General features: G+C 42.5%; 1 protein-coding gene across 3 annotated transcripts; it reads left to right on the top strand.

Annotated features, from left to right (window-relative positions):
* Positions 1 to 853: 853 nt before the first annotated feature.
* On the top strand, positions 854 to 16,945 carry stmn2b (stathmin 2b). 3 transcript variants are annotated; one of them, XM_034161535.1, is made up of 5 exons: positions 854 to 1,025; positions 8,726 to 8,821; positions 10,265 to 10,449; positions 13,350 to 13,541; positions 15,292 to 16,945. In XM_034161535.1, exons 1-5 carry the CDS (start codon positions 1,007 to 1,009, stop codon positions 15,349 to 15,351), a joined length of 552 nt encoding a protein of 183 aa, XP_034017426.1. In that variant the 5' UTR covers positions 854 to 1,006; the 3' UTR covers positions 15,352 to 16,945. The 3 variants fall into 3 exon arrangements, with proteins under 3 accessions (XP_034017426.1, XP_034017427.1, XP_034017425.1); XM_034161536.1 differs by having other exon boundaries at positions 856 to 1,025; positions 10,277 to 10,449; XM_034161534.1 differs by having other exon boundaries at positions 857 to 1,025; positions 10,256 to 10,449.
* The last annotated feature ends 213 nt before the right edge of the window (positions 16,946 to 17,158 follow it).

The following is a 17,158-nucleotide window of genomic DNA, read 5'->3' as shown; positions in this document are numbered from 1 at the left end:
TAAATTATATTCTTCATGGACTATCAAAACTGAATAAAAAGATATTTTTCTTGAGATGAATTACACACACCACTTAATCCAATCAAAGGTCGTGGGGGGCTGGAGCCTATCCCAGCAGTCACAGAGCGCGAGGCGGGGTACACCCAGGACAGGACGCCAGTCTGTCACAGGGCCACAAACAGACAAACAAAGACATTCACACTCACTCGCATATACCTATGGACAATTTAAAGATTCCAATCCACCTAACCCGCAATTTGGATGTGGGAGGAAACCGGAGCACCTGGAGGAAACCCATGCAAACACAGGGAGAACACGCAAACTCCACACAGAAAAGCCACAGGCGGGAATTGAACCCATGACCTTCTCGCTGTGAGGCAACAGTGCTAACCACTAAGCCACCGTGCTGCTGAGATGAATTACATTGTAAAAATAAATAAATAGGGTCAATAAATCATAGTTGCAGGTTTCTAATGATTTATGAAATTTGGAAATCGTTTCAGTGAAATGAAAATTTCAGTGCATCAGCTTAACAATTTGAGACACAAACTTTATTTTGAAGTTGAATTTCCAATTTTATAGTGTACACATGTAGTGGGGGGGAGCAGCTTTTCTTGTACAATTTGGGGCTCTCCAAGACAAAAAATTGAGAAGCATTGCTTTAAGTGATCTGACAATCTGTTTTTTTTTTGTTTGTTTGTTTGTTTGTTTTGTTTTTGTTTTTTTTTCTGGTTTACAATTTTGCATGGACATGTAGGCCATCCTCAAAAACCATCCAGCCTAGCTCATAAACCTTTATTTTGAAAGCCAGATTCAAACATTTCCTGTTTGCGCCCGCTTATTTCGCTAACTTGACGCCGCTGGTACCACACCACCAGGCGCACCGGCATCTTTCGTCTCTGCTGACTCAGTGCCTTACCGGCAGCCTTCACATCCCGAGACACAGCCTCCAACAATCGACGCTCACTCCTCCGGCTAAAACCTGACCCTGTACCAGCGCGCAGACATGGCGAAAACCGCAATCGGTGAGTTCTCTTTGCACCAAATCTCCTTCTCAGATATCGGCGGATGCTGCGCTGGTTCGAGAAGATGCTGGGAAACAGTGGCGACACCCAAACGGGCACAAAAGGATGCTGATGGATGACGAGCGGCCAAACTGCTTCGCAAAAAAATTCACACCTTGCAGTGGAATCAACTACTTTTTTCCCCTCCATCTCTTTTCACGCAGAAAATAGTCGCACTTTTGCGTCCGTCTGCATCCAAATGTTAATCACTAAGATGGGGGAGGGCAGTGCGTTAATTATCACAAACGCATGTTTTTAATTTAATAGATATCAGGCTGAATTTTGCGACGCATATCGCAAAGAAAAAGAAAATGTGGGAGGAAAAAAAAAAAAAGCGGTGTTTTGTGCGCCGTTTGCGTCGATGCGCCGCACCTGCCCTTTGCTGCCTGAGTCAGAGCCGTGCGGCATAATGCAGCGCCATGCAGCGACCCCACCCAACTACTCCGCACTCCGCACTCACAGCCGCCGCTCTGCACGCTCCCACGCAATCCAGCCTCACCGATCTTCCTTTATTTCAAAGCAGCCCAGCCTTTGCCACAGTTATCCTCTTTAACCTGTTTTGCGCGTCACCCAAAACGCATGAATGAGAGGAAACTACAGCCGATGGATGAATAAAAAAATGTCGTCACTGGAGCTGAAAAACGCATGGTTTTATATATATATATATATATATATATGGCATATGCGTTTTAGTTTGAAAACAGAATTGAGATGTGAGTTCTATGATTGTGTCTGCTTCAGTTTTTATTCAGCTTTTGGTGCTTACAGGCCTGAAAACACTGGAGGCCACTTCATGGATTTGATTTTTGTTTTGTGCTTTGCTGATGGATGGATGGATGTGCACACACACACACACACACACACACACACACACACACACACACACACACACACACACACACACACACACACACACACACACACACACACTGAGGATTCTGGCATCTGCATCAAGAGGCACAAGCTTCTCTATTTCTGCATGCAGACAGCGAGCGTCAGCGCCGGTCAGTGGGTTGCTTAGTTCAGTGTTGCGCTCACATGAGCAAAATTATGAAATACTATTTGCTTATGCTGGAGAGAAACATCTAGCTGCAACTGCTCTCAGTCAAACCGGAGCTCAGAACCGAAGACGACCTCTGAACATTTGTGCAGATCCTTATCAGGGCCTCCTCTCTCATCCAGTTAGGTGTGGTCATTCATCTGGTACCTAAGATCAATTCCTTTGTGTGACACAGTTGCACCATTATTTTAAAGGCGTAGGCAGGCAGAGCTTGGTTGAGAGGGTCTTGAAACTGGATGTTGAAAGTTTGTAGGCAAAAAAATCATATAAATTCTAATTCTAAAGTAGAAGACACTCGGAGAATGCATAACTCTGCAGAGTCCCAGGAGTCTTTTGTTTGCCTAACTCTAAATAACGGAAGTACAGGTAGGAGGGTGGGTAATTTGTGTGGGGGGAGGGGGGTTGCATGGAGATCAAAAGAGTGACAATCTATGTGGTTAGAAGGAAATACATATCATTAATGTAGTGAGTGAGTCATTGAGTCAGTCAGTGAGTCTGCAAAATGTCTGTTAGTAACACTGTACACACTAATGCATTTTGGAATTCTAATCAATACAGGTGAGGACCAGTGACCCCCCCCCCCCCCCTCCCGTTTTGGGCCATATTGGCATTTTCAAACAGTAGCAATAATCTGTAGCAGCAATCGCAGGGCCCTGATGGTCCCACCAGGCCACTGTTGCTTGTAAAAATAAAAATCAAAGATTATTCCTGTTCCCCATCTCATTCAAAATTAAACCAATTCTTCCTTAAGCTAAGATCCACCTCTCCACCAAAGTTCACAGAAATATATTCCTTTTATTTATTTATTTATTTTTTAAGATACAAATAACATAGAAACCAAAATTATATTAAAAAATATGAACAACAAATTATTCTAGATCGATATCTGGTTCAGAAACTTATCAGCTGTTCCTTAACCGAATGTTTATCCACCAAATTTCACTGAAATCTGTTCATATCTTCTTGAGATACAAATAACATGTAGATCAATAGTTGGCATTAAACATGAATTACAAACAATTTGGGATCTGCATGTGGTTAAAATATAATCAACTGTTGTTTATTGGAAAAAGCCAAAGATTACTTCTCAAGATTTTAGTTTGTGTATATATATATATATATATATATATATATATATATATATATATATATATATATATATATTAGTTAAAATTAAAATTTATTCTGGATTCATGTCTGTGAATAAATTCTTCCTTAACCCCAGAACTGATTACCAAATTTCACTGACATTTGTTGTCTTAATGTACAAATAACATGTAAATCAATGGAAAACATTTAAAACCTAATTATTAGAAATATATCTGGATCTGCAGCAGGTTCAACACATATTCTCTTTCCTAATCCAAAGCCTACCTCACTAACAAATTCCATTGGAATCTCTTCATACTTTTTTGAGATATGGGATATATAGAGATACAGAAACAGACGTATTCATATGTTATTGACTCCATCAGTGTAAGCTTAATGGACCACGTGCATCAAGCTTTAGATTATCCTGGACTAATTTGTCCTGATTTATCAGAGCGTTCAGTCGATCAATACTTGCATTAGATGACCGTTGCTCTTTTCGGCGTGGAGGATTAGGTGACATCAATCGGCCGTGATGATATGCACAGTCATTATCTTAAAATCAACATCTGTTGGGACTCTGAAGCAGACAAAGGAGATGTTTCAACTACTGAGAGCTGCAGTTTTGCTGCAAATGAATAGAGGCGGGGCATGCTTTTTGGAAAAATGTGCTGTTGGTCGTTTGGGTTCCTTGATGCTTTCTGTAATAGCCTGTCTCACTCTAGTGCTACTGCCGTAATTCGGTGATTAGATTATTGCCTGGTGGCCTGGCTGTAAAATGCCCAACCCAGATGCCACGATCATGCTGCTGTGAGCTTATGCGACCCGAGAGGGCTGTAAGCGCGGTGATACACGGGGTCATATTTTGTGGCGCATTTTGCTCACAGCCTCGTCAACAGTATGCTTTTCACATCGAACCTATAAGCGACAAACGTTTCAGCGCCTTTATGCTTTACAAGGGGTCACAAGTGAAGGACAAGATGAAGCAGAGGCCTCCAGATACAGACAGTACTGGAAAGGTTAGAGTGGGCGGAGCCACAGGAGATACTGATGAGTGGTCGTCTTGGGCTGATGGATCGAAAGAGGAAATGCAGTCTGATGGTTGGGTGTCTGTCAGAGACGGTGGAGGCAGGAAGGTGGCTGTCACATGACCCGTCATCTCTCAACTTCAGTCAGATTGTTGGAACACATCTTGCCGTGGAACAGCAGAGTATCGCTGCAGATAGAAGGAGAAATATCGGCGTCATTTCATATCAGCTCACATTTACACCGTGCAAAATCAGCAGACCTCAAATCAAATCAGCCCAAGTGATCTGAGCGGCACTTAACCTAAACGAGCTGCTCCTGCAGCTGGTGTGTGTGTGTGTGTGTGTGTGTGTGTGTGTGTGTGTGTGTGTGTGTGTGTGTGTGTGTGTGTGTGTGTGTGTGTGTGTGTGTGTGTGTGTGTGTGTGTGAGAGAGAGTGTCTTCAACTGTCAAATGAGATGTGTGTGGGAGGAAATGTGAGAACTCGTTTGCAGAAATAGTGCAGTCCACCAATTCCAGATTAAAGTGCTGCATCCACCTGAGCCGCCTGCTGTCTCAAGGTGTCGCCTCTTTCTGGGAGGTGCTTGTTTTCACTCCTCCTTTATGTGTTTTTGCTGCACAAGAGGCGTGCCATTAATGATTATTTTCATCATCAATGATGCTGAAAAGCCGCAGTGACCTTTTGATGGAGCTAGTCTCCATCATGGGGTTGCGAATGCCTGTACATTAATAACTTCAGCCTTACCCCTGTGCTACTCTGTTGCAGAATATTGCTCTCCCATCTGGGCTCGTTCTGCCCACACAAAGCTGATAGATGTACAACTTAATTCCACCATGCAACTCATATCTGGCACATTGCCATCAGCTCCAATACAGTGGGCTATCAGTTCTGGCTAACATTGAACCACCACAGCTTAGATGCCCAATGGCTAGTGCCAGACTAGTTGAGAAGGCAATCAGCAACACATCCTGGCCACTCCACAATGATGTTGTCAACCACCTAAGACTGTGCCTACCATCATGCAAACCACTATAGATTAGAGGTGGGCGATACTGGGAATTTTGGTATTGATCCGATACCAATCAATCAATCAATCAATCAATTTTTTTATATAGCGCCAAATCACAACAAACAGTTGCCCCAAGACGCTTTATATTGTAAGGCAAGGCCATACAATAATTAAGTAAATACAGGCCCAGTATCGCCGATATCGATACGATACTTTTTCATATTTAAGCTTCATAGATCCAAAGAATCCAAAAGACCTAGGATAGAATTTCGCCAAACATTGTACGTGACAACAAAATACTTTATTATCACAATCAACATTTTTGTTTAAAAAAATATGACTCAACACAACTTAAAATCTCCTGAGGTAGAGGAGAGCGCTGAGTGGGCAGGCCAGGCTGAGCCTACCTGCAAGGCTGTTGGCTGGAGCCGCTGAGCCACATGATAGCGCAACAACAAAAGACCAGAGGGGGGAGGGTGTGCTGCTCCATGTTGTGCGACACAGTGCAGCACTGCTCTTGCAGACAGAGAGTAGACTTTGATGAATCTGCGTGTGCAGCAGTCAGTGCGTGCGGAAGAGAAAAAAGCTTGAGTATCGATCTTTTTACACGAGGATCGTTCAATATCAATACCAGCGTTGGTATCGATATTATCGATATTAGGATTGATACGCCCACCTCTACTATAGATCACACTTCCATCTTTCAATATCACCAGACGATGGCAGCAGGCCTGGAACTTGGCAAATGTGGTCAACACCGACCCAGCAGTCCAGCAACCTGGTTTTGACCTGCTCCGATGCCTGTGGTCCCTTTTGAACCATTTTAAGACAGGACAAGGCCATTGTAGTGTACTACAAAAAAGATGGGGTCTGACAAACAATGATCTATGCCTATGTGGAGATTTACAAACAACGGGGCGCATCACAAACAGCTGTCCAATTACAAAATATTATAGTGGGCTGCAAGGATTGTATCAAACTGATGAAGATGCCATCAACTGGCTCCTGATATGCAAAGGAGTGTAAATTACACACGTTAAATAATCAGTTACCCCAAGATGATGCCTTCAAATGTCTTGTTTATCCACAACCAAGAGATATTCAGTTTACTGGGAGGAAAAAAGAAACAAGTAATATAAATTAGAATTACTCACATTTGAGAAGCTCACATCAGAGAATTTGGGTTAAAAAAAAAACACCTCAAAACAATTAATTGATTATCATAATATTTGTTGATTCATTCAGTAGTCAGTTGGAGTCAATTAATCATTGCAGGTGTTCTACACATTAGGGCAGCCAATATTAGACCGATACCGATCCAACATATTGGATCGGTATCGGTCTAATATTGGCCAAAATTACTGGCTCAGATATCGGAAATTAAAATAAATCAACAAATCCAATCCCATCTGAGTCTTCTATGAGTTGTGTTCTGGGCTATGTAGGATTTTCATTAGAATGCACTATTTCACTGTTTGAGCTGTTGTTTTGTTAAATGGATAGTTTAGCAAAGCACATTCAGACAAAAGTATTTATTAACTGATTAGTTGTTTTAAGATGAAGGAAAAGGTATCGGTATTCGCAGATATAGAAGGTTCCAGTATCTGCTGATATTGAAGGTCCATTATGACTATAAGCAGATATTGAAGGTTCCAGTATCTATAACAGCAGATGTAGAAGGTTCCATTATCGGCTGATACTGAAGATTTCAGTATCTGCCAAAACTTGAATATTTCAGTATTGCTATCAGCAGATTTGAAGATGTCAGTATCAGCAGCTATTGAAGGTTATATTATCAGTATTAGCAGATATAGAAACTTCCAGTATCGGCTGATACTGAAGATTTTTCAATTTCAATTTATTTTCATTTATATAGCGCCAAATCACAACAAAGTTGCCTCGAGGCGCTTCACACATGTCAGGTCTAACATTACCAACCTCAGATTTCAGTATCTGTCGAAACTTGAAGATTCCAGTATCGGTATTAGCAGATACTGAAGATTTCAGTATAAGCAGCTTTTAAAGGTTATATTATCGGTATCAGCAGATGTAGAAGTTTCCAGTATCTGCTGATACTGAAGGTTCCAGTATTGGTATCAACATATATTGAAGACTCCAGTAACAGCATCAGCAGATATTGAAGGTTTCAGTATCAGTAGATATTGAAGGTTCTGGGATCGGTATCGTATTGGACACACAAAAAAAACTTGTATGTGGCATCCCAACAATACACCATCCAAACCTTTTCTCCATCCTCCCATCTTCATTTCTCTTTTCAGGAAAACCTTCCTTCCCCTACCAAACTCCACCTTTATCTCAGTCCTATAATCAACCCCTCCTCGCTTTCATCCAGAATCTCATTTTTCCTCTCCGCCACCCTCTCGCCTTGCACTTCCTCCTCAGGGAAGGGGTTAACAAGGCCATCAGAGAGCAGTGAGTGCTGCATCTGAGAGTTGATCACATTACTGAGGCGTCTGCGCGTCTGCAGAGTGGTAGGCTGGATGCCGAGATGAAAAGATGAAGAAAGAGCGAGAATAAATGAGAGCGAGATGATTCGGATTCATCATACTATACAGTCAAGCTCCTTGACACTAAATCTCATTTCAGGCTTTGTAGTAGTCATGTGCTGCACATCAGCGTGGCACACTTCTGCCCTGCAGGCCTCGTGCGCTACGATGCGCAGCATGCCAAGCTGCAGTGCTGTGAGTGCAGTTTAGTGTCACATTGCAGCAATGTGCAAAAGCAGAATTTCTCACACAACCTGCAGATATTTTTGCTGCTCTTTCCCTGCAGAGAACACTGCTGAAGTCTAATCTCACAGTGTTGGGTGCCAAAAACACAGGAAAGCAACAACGAAGGTTAGACAAGGTCGGCTGTTCTTTCCTCTTCTATTTTTTTGACCGTCTGCCCCTTCGGAGTGCTTTGCTCCTCCTCATCTGGTATGTGGTCCAATGCAGACGGACTGATTTGACGCCAGCTTTGCTTTTAGCGTTATCGGCTGTTTGCATAAAAGGCCTCGGGGATGCAAAGTCATGCTGCTGTTAGAAATGATAAGGAATGGTCGAAAAAAATCCAGATTTTTAAAAAAAATAATGGTTAAATTTTGGTGAGAGCTGCAGGATGAACAAGAAGCAAAGAATCGCCGGTGCAGCCTACGTTAATAAATAATAGAATAAAAAATGAAATGCATAGCTAATGATGTGTGGAGAATCCTGTGGGGATGGAAGCATCTCAGCTGCTGCTTGGGAAATTGGGCCAAGTGAGGACACATCCATCCTTCTCCCTGCATGTGTTTCTGAAAACAAAGACTGCAAAATGCTTGGAAATCCCAGCTGCACCTCACAGCCTTTGAGGAAATTTTGCACATTTTTTTTTGATGACATGCTGATTATTTATTCCCCTGAAACCAAAGGAGGACCTCCTGTTTGTGTTACCAGCGACATTAACATGTCATCATCTTGTTGTTTCCCTGCACAGCTTACAAAGAGAAGATGAAGGAGATTTCTGTTTTCTCACTTATTTGCTCTTGTCTGTATCCCGAGAATCGCAAAAACATCATGGGTGACTTTGAAGGTAACCAGAATCTACATCACAGTTCACATCTGGCTGATTTATTTTAACAATCATGTGGATTATTTATATATATATATATACGAGGGCTGTCAATAAAGTAACGGTCCTTTTTATTTTTTTCAAAAACTATATGGATTTCATTCATATGTTTTTACGTCAGACATGCTTGAACCCTCGTGCGCATGCGTGAGTTTTTCCACGCCTGTCGGTGACGTCATTCGCCTGTGAGCACTCCTTGTGGGATGAGTCGTCCAGCCCCTCGTCGGAATTCCTTTGTCTGAGAAGTTGCTGAGAGACTGGTGCGTTGTTTGACCAAAATTTTTTCTAAACCTGTGAGACACATCGAAGTGGACACGGTTCGAAAAATTAAGCTGGTTTTCAGTGAAAATTTTAACGGCTGATGAGAGATTTTGAGGTGATTCTGTCGCTTTAAGGACTTTTCACGGTGCGAGACGTCTCGCAGCGCTCTCAGGCGGCGTCATCAGCCTGTTCAAGCTGAAAACCTCCACATTTCAGGCTCTATTGATCCAGGACGTCGTGAGAGAACAGAGAAGTTTCAGAAGAAGTCGGTTTCAGCATTTTATCCGGATATTCCACTGTTAAAGGAGATTTTTTTAATGAAAGACGTGCGGACGCGGTGCGACGGCACAGGAAAAACACCTCTGTTGAAAGCCTTAAGGACAAGTTGGAACATGTCCTGCCTGTTAAACAATTTCTCATATACTCACTCCACTGAAAGCCATCAAAAGCCACCTGGATTTTACAAATGGTTATCAACACGGAGGTGTTTTTCCTGTGCGGCCACACCGCGTCGGCTGCGTCCCGACGCGCGGACCCGTCCGCACGTCTTTCATTAAAAAAATCTCCTTTAACAGTGGAATATCCGGATAAAATGCTGAAACCGACTTCTTCTGAAACTTCTCTGTTCTCTCACGACGTCCTGGATCAATAGAGCCTGAAATGTGGAGGTTTTCAGCTTGAACAGGCTGATGATGGCGCCTGAGAGCGCTGAGCGACGTCTCGCACCGTGAAAAGTCCTTAAAGCGACAGTATCACCTCAAAATCTCTTATCAGCTGTTAAAATTTTCACTGAAAACCAGCTTAATTTTTCGAACCGTGTCCACTTCGATGTGTCTCACAGGTTTAGAAAAAATTTTGATCAAACAACGCGCCAGTCTCTCAGCAACTTCTCAGACAAAGGAATTCCGACGAGGGGCTGGACGACTCCTCCCACAAGGAGTGCTCACAGGCGAATGACGTCACCGACAGGCGTGGAAAAACTCACGCATGCGCACGAGGGTTCAAGCATGTCTGAAGTAAAAACATATGAATGAAATCCATATAGTTTTTGAAAAAAATAAAAAGGACCGTTACTTTATTGACAGCCCTCGTATATATATATATATATATATATATATATATTTTTTTTTTTTCTTCTTACATGCACACACACAGACTTGGACATCAAGCCCTTAAACAAGCGGGCCTCCGGTCAGGCCTTCGAGGTCATCCTGAAGCCAACCTCCCCCGTGTCGGAAACTGCCCGCTGCATCACCAGCCCCCCGAAGAGGGACATTTCCCTGGAGGACATTCAGAAGAAGCTGGATGCAGCTGAGGACCGGAGGAGAGTAAGAACACTTCTTGTGCTATCCATTGCACTCAGCCTGCCACATGTCACTTAATGAGGTGCAAAACTAAAAATTTAAAAAGTAACTTACCACAACAGATACTGAGTTTTGAGCACAAGTCAAATTGTTGAATTTTGGAACAGTTTTACCAACTAATATAAATATGTATTTTAATTCTTCTTATTTTTTCTTCTTTAGAAAAACTTGAAATTTAGCTGTACTAACTGAGAATTCTACATTTCCAGAATGGTTGAGTAAACGCATAAATTAAGTTAGTTCATATTTTAAGTTAGGGTTATTAACATTTTAAGTTGCAGCTGGAAACAACAACACCACCAGTTACAGTTCACTTTGTACTTTATTGCAAAGTTAAGGCGTGTTGACACGTGCATGAATTTAATCCCTGCACTGCCACCAATTCGTTGTACCAATGCAACGCGCTTTGTCCCACTGGATGCCACGATTTGTCCCGCTGGACGCTGCGTTATATAAAATAAGTATTTTGTAGCGGATGAAGCATTTACTCTCGGAACTTGGCTGATGAAACCGTCTCTCATCTCTTCCGGAATCACAGAGGAATTATCTGCAGCTGCAGTTTTTTCTCTTGTGCTTTATGAGGCGGAGAAAGCATTTGTAATCGTCTCAAAGTTAATTATTTATAATATATATTTATATTTAATGGATTGGTATAACAGTTGCATTTTCATTCCTTCTTATGAGTTAGATAATGTATCTGTAAAATTATGTTTATTGTGGATGTAGCATCTCGTCAGTCATTCAGATGCACTGTGGCAATGAGACGCATTGACTCGCATTAACACACAGTGTTTCGAATAGATTGAGCAATGTTCATGTTTATTTCACAAAATTAATGTGTGCTAGAGATTTTGAACATTTCAGAATTTTCTTTGCGTACTTGCACACAGCCACGCACAGCTCACGCACAGTTTACAAGTTTACTCCCTGTGCGGGAATCAAATTCATGCAAATATCAAGGTGGCTTTACAGTACAAATACTGGAACACTGTTTTTTCTCATCTTTTGTCCTGTCCTGAATGCCACAGTGGACCCTGTCCCCACAGTGAAAATAGAGAATTGTTAGACCAACTTAACGCTACAGTGTGTAGGATTCGGGGGATTTGTTAGCAAAAATGGAATATGGAATTCATAATAATTTGTGCATTAGTATATAAATAGCAGAAATACCCATTGAGTATAATGCATAGTGCAAAAGCTTTAAAAATGCAGGCGCAGTGACCATATTATATTAGAGAATTAAACATTTGGAAAGACTAAATGCTGGCCATGAGCGCTGTGATTTTTTGTGGAAAAACAATAGTTATAGTCATCATAACTGAACATACTGTTGGTCGAAACGCTGCTGAAGCAAGTTGAAGAAATGAAAACATCAAATCAAAAATATATGTAAATTCAAGGCTAGTGATATAATTTAAATATGTATTTATCAGGTCTGGTTGACGGGTGTGGTAGAACGCAAATGCAGGACTCAGACACAAAGCTCTGTATGTAAAAACAGTTTACTGTGATAGTAAACAGGGTCTGGTACACAGGAAGACAGTCCAAAATGAGCAACAGTACAAGGAGCATCAGGCTAAGGCGTGGTCGAGGAAACAAGCAGGTGGTCAAAACACACAAGAGTTTAGCAGGTCGAGAATACAAAAACAGAGCTGGAAAGAAGGCACTATGTGCATCAATCTGGCAAAGGACAGAGGAATCTAGAGCGCTGTATATATCTATTTATAACCCCAGGTGATGAGGTGCAAATAGAAAGCAGGTGGGCCTGGAAGGCACCAAAATGAGGGAGTGGCCAGAGAGAGGGAGACAACATCACCAAGAGTCAGGAGAGACAGACAAGAGAGGCAGAGACAGACAGACCCAAGCTGAGAGAACCCAACAAGAGAATACACACACAGCAAAGCAACCAACATAACCAAACAAAACATGAAAATAAAACCAGACAAAACTAACATCCTGACAGTATTTTTTTGTCTTTTGGACATCGTTATCATCATGTTCATTATCACTCATTAGCCCAGTTCTCCTAACGCATTAGGGGCATGCCTGCTTTGAGTGACGGCTTATCTGTTGACTTTTTTTTGTTTTTGTTTTTGCATGCTGTCACTCATTTTCAGTGCAGTTCCTCTTTGGGATTTTGCACAGGTTTTAAGCCGATTACCCCGACTGACACACTCCACATTTACATACAGCCGAGTATGAATCATGACCCACTCTGCCTCACTTCTGAGATCTGAAAGGATCTGCTGTGCTCAGAGGAGTCACATGACTGTGCCAACACTGGGAAACAGTTCTTAATATTCTAATATTCCAGGAACAATAGCGCAACATGCATGCTGTACCTAAAAGTACACCAGCACAAAGGGATATCTGCCTGAAAGCAACAAACCACAAAAGGAACGCCAGGTCCAGGTGCATAATATGTAGCCCCTTAACAATCATAACTACTTCAATCAAAACTAAACATTTATTCAACAACTTAGTCCAACAAAAGAGCAGGTGTCCCCATGCGTTGAAGCATAAACACATTCAAAACCACAAAATGAGGGCGGCCATGTTGTGGGAAAACTCACTTACTGAATGAAACGCCTGAAAATTCTGCTTGGAAACTCCGTTGTAACCAAGGCATGGAAATGCACTTGTACATTGTAGTTAGCCACGCCCCCACACAAAACATTTCTTGATTTATGCTGTGATTAACAGTGGGTTCAGATGGCTCTGAGTCATGCTTCAGGTAAACAAACAAAAAAGCAGGAGTGGTTTCTTGCAAATGATTCAGTCGTGATCAACCCTTTCTCCCTGACTCTCCTTGACTCATCCTCTCTGCTGCCCATCTCTCTTTCCTCCTGCGTGTCCTGCTCCAGTCCCTGGAGGCAGAGATCCTTCGGATCCTGGCTGAGAAGCGGGAGCACGAGCGCGACGTGCTGGTGAAGGCCATGGAGGAGAATAGCAACTTCAGCCGCATGGCGGAGGAGAAGCTCCAGATAAAGATGGAGCAGAGTGAGGAGAACCGACTGGCCTTCCTGGCTGCCATGATGGACCGCCTGCAGGAGAGGGTGAGGCGGGGACAATGGAACTACAATACTAGATGTATAAGGATAATGAGTGTTTACGAGCACAGGGGTAAGAACATTTGCATGAACCGAAAGATGGAATGTCACCTCTGATTTATGAGTTACGACTTACGAGCTTATAAAATGACCCCCTATGTGTTTGCATTCTGCAAAAATTTTGACCTTAAGCTGTGACCCTTGAACCTGTTCATTGGGTTCATTCTTCACTGAAAACAGAAATCTTGAACCAACTTAATTGAATTTTGTCAACTGGTAACACCTGAATGAATTAAGTTCTTTGAGATGAACTTAATAAGTAACACATGTATTAGGGCAGCATGGTGGTTTAGTGGTTAGCACTGTTGCCTCACAGTGAGAAGGTCATGGGTTCGATTCCCACCTATGGCCTTTCTGTGTGGAGTTTGGGTTTTCTCCCCATGTTTGCCTGGGTTCTCTCCGGGTGCTCCGGTTTCCTCCCATGTACAAAGACATGCAGTTTAGGTGGATTGAAAACTTTAAATTGTCCGTAGGTGTGCATGTGGGTGTGTATGTGGCCTTGCGACAGACTAGCGTTCTGTCCAGGGTGAACCTTGCCTCACGCCCTATCACTGTTGAGATAGGATCCAACCAGGTCATGTGCCTTTACATGCTGTCTGTGGAGGATGTCGAAGATGTGTATATATTTGGCATGGTGGTGACCAGGTTTCTGCTGTGTGGAGTGGGCATAGCAAGGCCGCTGTGATAAAAACCTCCTGGAGAAGAACAACGCTCATGCCTCACCCCCCCCTCGTCTCCCCCCGCCCTCAGCTTCTCCAGCTCTGACGTTGACTGTGGACAGTGGACTGTTCAGGGCTGGGCCCCTTCTCCCTCCAGTTTGGTCGAACAAGGCCATTGATGGCGCCTAAAGGCGGCCTCCGGGTGTTCTGTCTGATAACTGGACTCTTACAAATCTGGGTCGTCGTCTCTCGTCCTGTTGTTGTGTGTGATCCTTGTTCATTGTGCTGATGGTTTTTTTTCCTGCTTTGCTGCTGCGTGATTCAATGCAGCAGCAATGAAGGTTTTTCTTTCCCAAGTTTTACCTTGTGTGTGCTTTTTATATGTGTTCATGTACCGGGCCGGCTTATGTGTGTGTTATGTGTGTGTTGTCTGTCATTATGATCAAGTTATGGTCAAGGTTTGCTCAGCCCTGCTGTTGACCTAAAGCAGGGATATACATCTGGAGCTGGTCCCCAGGCGCCTAAAGGCGACTTCTGCTCCTAACTGGCAATTAGGATGGGTTAAATGCAGTAATCACATTTCATTGTGCAGGGAACATGTTCCTTTGTGCATATGACAATAAAATTCTTTTGAATCCTTTGAATCCTTTGAATTTGAACCCCCGACCCTGTGACCCTTAATTGGAGTAAGCAGTGAAAGATGAGTGAGTGAGTGAGTGTAACACGTGTTAATCTAACTTATTAGCTTAATTTCAAAGAACTTAATTCATTCAGGTGTTACCAGTTGACACAATTCAATCAAGTTGGTTCTTTTTTCAGTGTTGGGTGTGACTAATGTACGATTGTCGGTGGGCTTAAAGATCACATATGAGTTGAAGAAGGGATGCAGTTATATAAAGTTGGAGCAAAAGAGGTGAAGATGAAATGAGACAGCAGAGGAATTTAAAAAAACTGACTGCAGTGGTCAGAAAGAAGAAACTGAGATGTAAAAAGAAAGAAAGGAAACATCTCATCCTCACTCTGTGTGTCTTTTCTAGGAGAAACATGCACAGGAGGTGCGCAGGAACAAGGAGTTGAGAGAAGAGTTGACAGCGTGAGAAGCACCAGCAGGTTCTACACCCCCACGACTCCCCCACAAACACCCCATCTTCCCCACATATCCCCAAATTTTCTGCTCCTTGCCATAATCCCACATAGTAGGAAACTACCACAGCCCGAGATGCCACCCCGAGACAGTGGGAGCTTCAGATGGGGTTGGGGGTGAGGAAAAAGAAGAAAAAGAAAAAAAAAGGAAAAAATTCCTTAAAAAAAATGAAAAAAATTTAATGTTTCCCCCTCATATTTCCAAAAAAAGAATGTTTTTGCTGTGTTTCGAATGAGAAAAAAAGAAGAAAAATCTAACTGACAAGCAACAGTGGGTATCGGTTTTTGTAAATACTTCGTTTTTTTTGTTATAAACGGTGCGACACAAGCAGCAAAAGTATTGATTGCAGTGTGCCATTTATAGGTATAATTTTTCTCTTCCTGCATATATATTTGGATGTAATAATTTTAATTTCAATGTTTTTTTTTCTTCATTTCAGCCTGAGAATCTTTTTTTATTTAAAGTTTCTATTGTGCCGTTAAGAGGCTTAGGTGTTTGTTGTGAGTTTGTCGGCTAGCTGATGTTTGCCGTGACACTTCGTGTCGTCACACAGCGTCCATCCACCTTTCAGAGTGCACACTCGACTTCCTGCCCAACCTGGAAGCTAAACCAGATACCTGGCGGGTCGGAGTGTTTTTTTTTCCATCCGCATTATGCCAGTATTCCAATTAGCGGGGGAGGCATGTGCACGGAAGTTGGCAGATGGAAAAGGCACATTTTGCTTTCTGTGGGCGATTCAAACCGTCACTGCATGTCCACTCCTGTGAGGTAGATGTGAATGTACCACAGGAGAAGACTATAGCATTTAATGAGCCCGTTCTCATCTTCTCTCTCTGTCCGTAACCTCTTTTTCACACATTTCTCTGCCTGCATATTTACCGTAGACACACACGCTGCTCCATGTGGGCAGATGTTTAGCGAATTATAGCACCGAGCTCAGGAGGAAGCTTGCTAAATTCCATCCATCTGGCACAAGAAGACTCACATGGCATTCCCTATCAGTGGCGGCGGGGCCTCGAACTCTCCCCAGAAACGAGATCCCGATCGCGGATAACACACACGTTTACCCACAGCACATCCCAGAACAAATCACAGAGCTCAAGTTGAGACTTTTTCTGCTGTAAATATTAGAGTGGGAAACATATGGAAGCACTGTTCTCTACGTATAGAGGCTAGAATGTAGTGCACAACATCAGCGTTCACATCATCAGCATCTAGTGCAGCTGCATTTCACTGCAAGTCACTGAAAATGAAACAATTATATGTAAGCCATAACAGACATCACTGCAGCAATGGCCCACAAACACTGAAGCACCCTAATGGTTTGTTGTGGGTCACAGATGTGTGCGTTTTTTAGATAAAATGTGGGCGTGCCGTGTCATGTTGATCATTTGAAGAGTAACAACTGGTGAAGTCCATCAGAGACTGACTCCACCCACTAACTATCCTGTTGTCTGGCTCTACTCTATCATTTGTGTGTTTCTCCTTTCTCCACTTATATCTTTGTGAGCAAGCAGTGGATAATAAAGATTCGGGGTTCAGTGAATGAAACAAGACTTGAGTGAATTCTTTCTTCAACAATAATTTAAATCTGCAGCAATATTCAATCAGACAATTATCAAATTTTTGCAAGCAAGCTTGATGTTCTTTATATTATCGATGTAAAATTACAATATTGTGCCATGCATATGAAACTTTAATTCCTTTCAACTTGCAGGTTAACAAATTTCACTGAAGATGTCAGAATGGATAAATTGCAC

The sequence above is a fragment of the Thalassophryne amazonica genome, chromosome 20 (genome assembly GCF_902500255.1).
Source record: "Thalassophryne amazonica chromosome 20, fThaAma1.1, whole genome shotgun sequence".
NCBI lineage: Eukaryota > Metazoa > Chordata > Actinopteri > Batrachoidiformes > Batrachoididae > Thalassophryne > Thalassophryne amazonica.
Note: the sequence above shows the minus strand (reverse complement) of the source record. Positions and strands in the feature narration are given on the sequence as shown.

Coding starts and splice junctions, on each gene's coding strand:
- stmn2b (XM_034161534.1), top strand. Junction 10,450..13,349: donor CAGCTGAGGACCGGAGGAGA/GTAAGAACACTT, acceptor GTCCTGCTCCAG/TCCCTGGAGGCAGAGATCCT. Junction 13,542..15,291: donor TGGACCGCCTGCAGGAGAGG/GTGAGGCGGGGA, acceptor TGTCTTTTCTAG/GAGAAACATGCACAGGAGGT.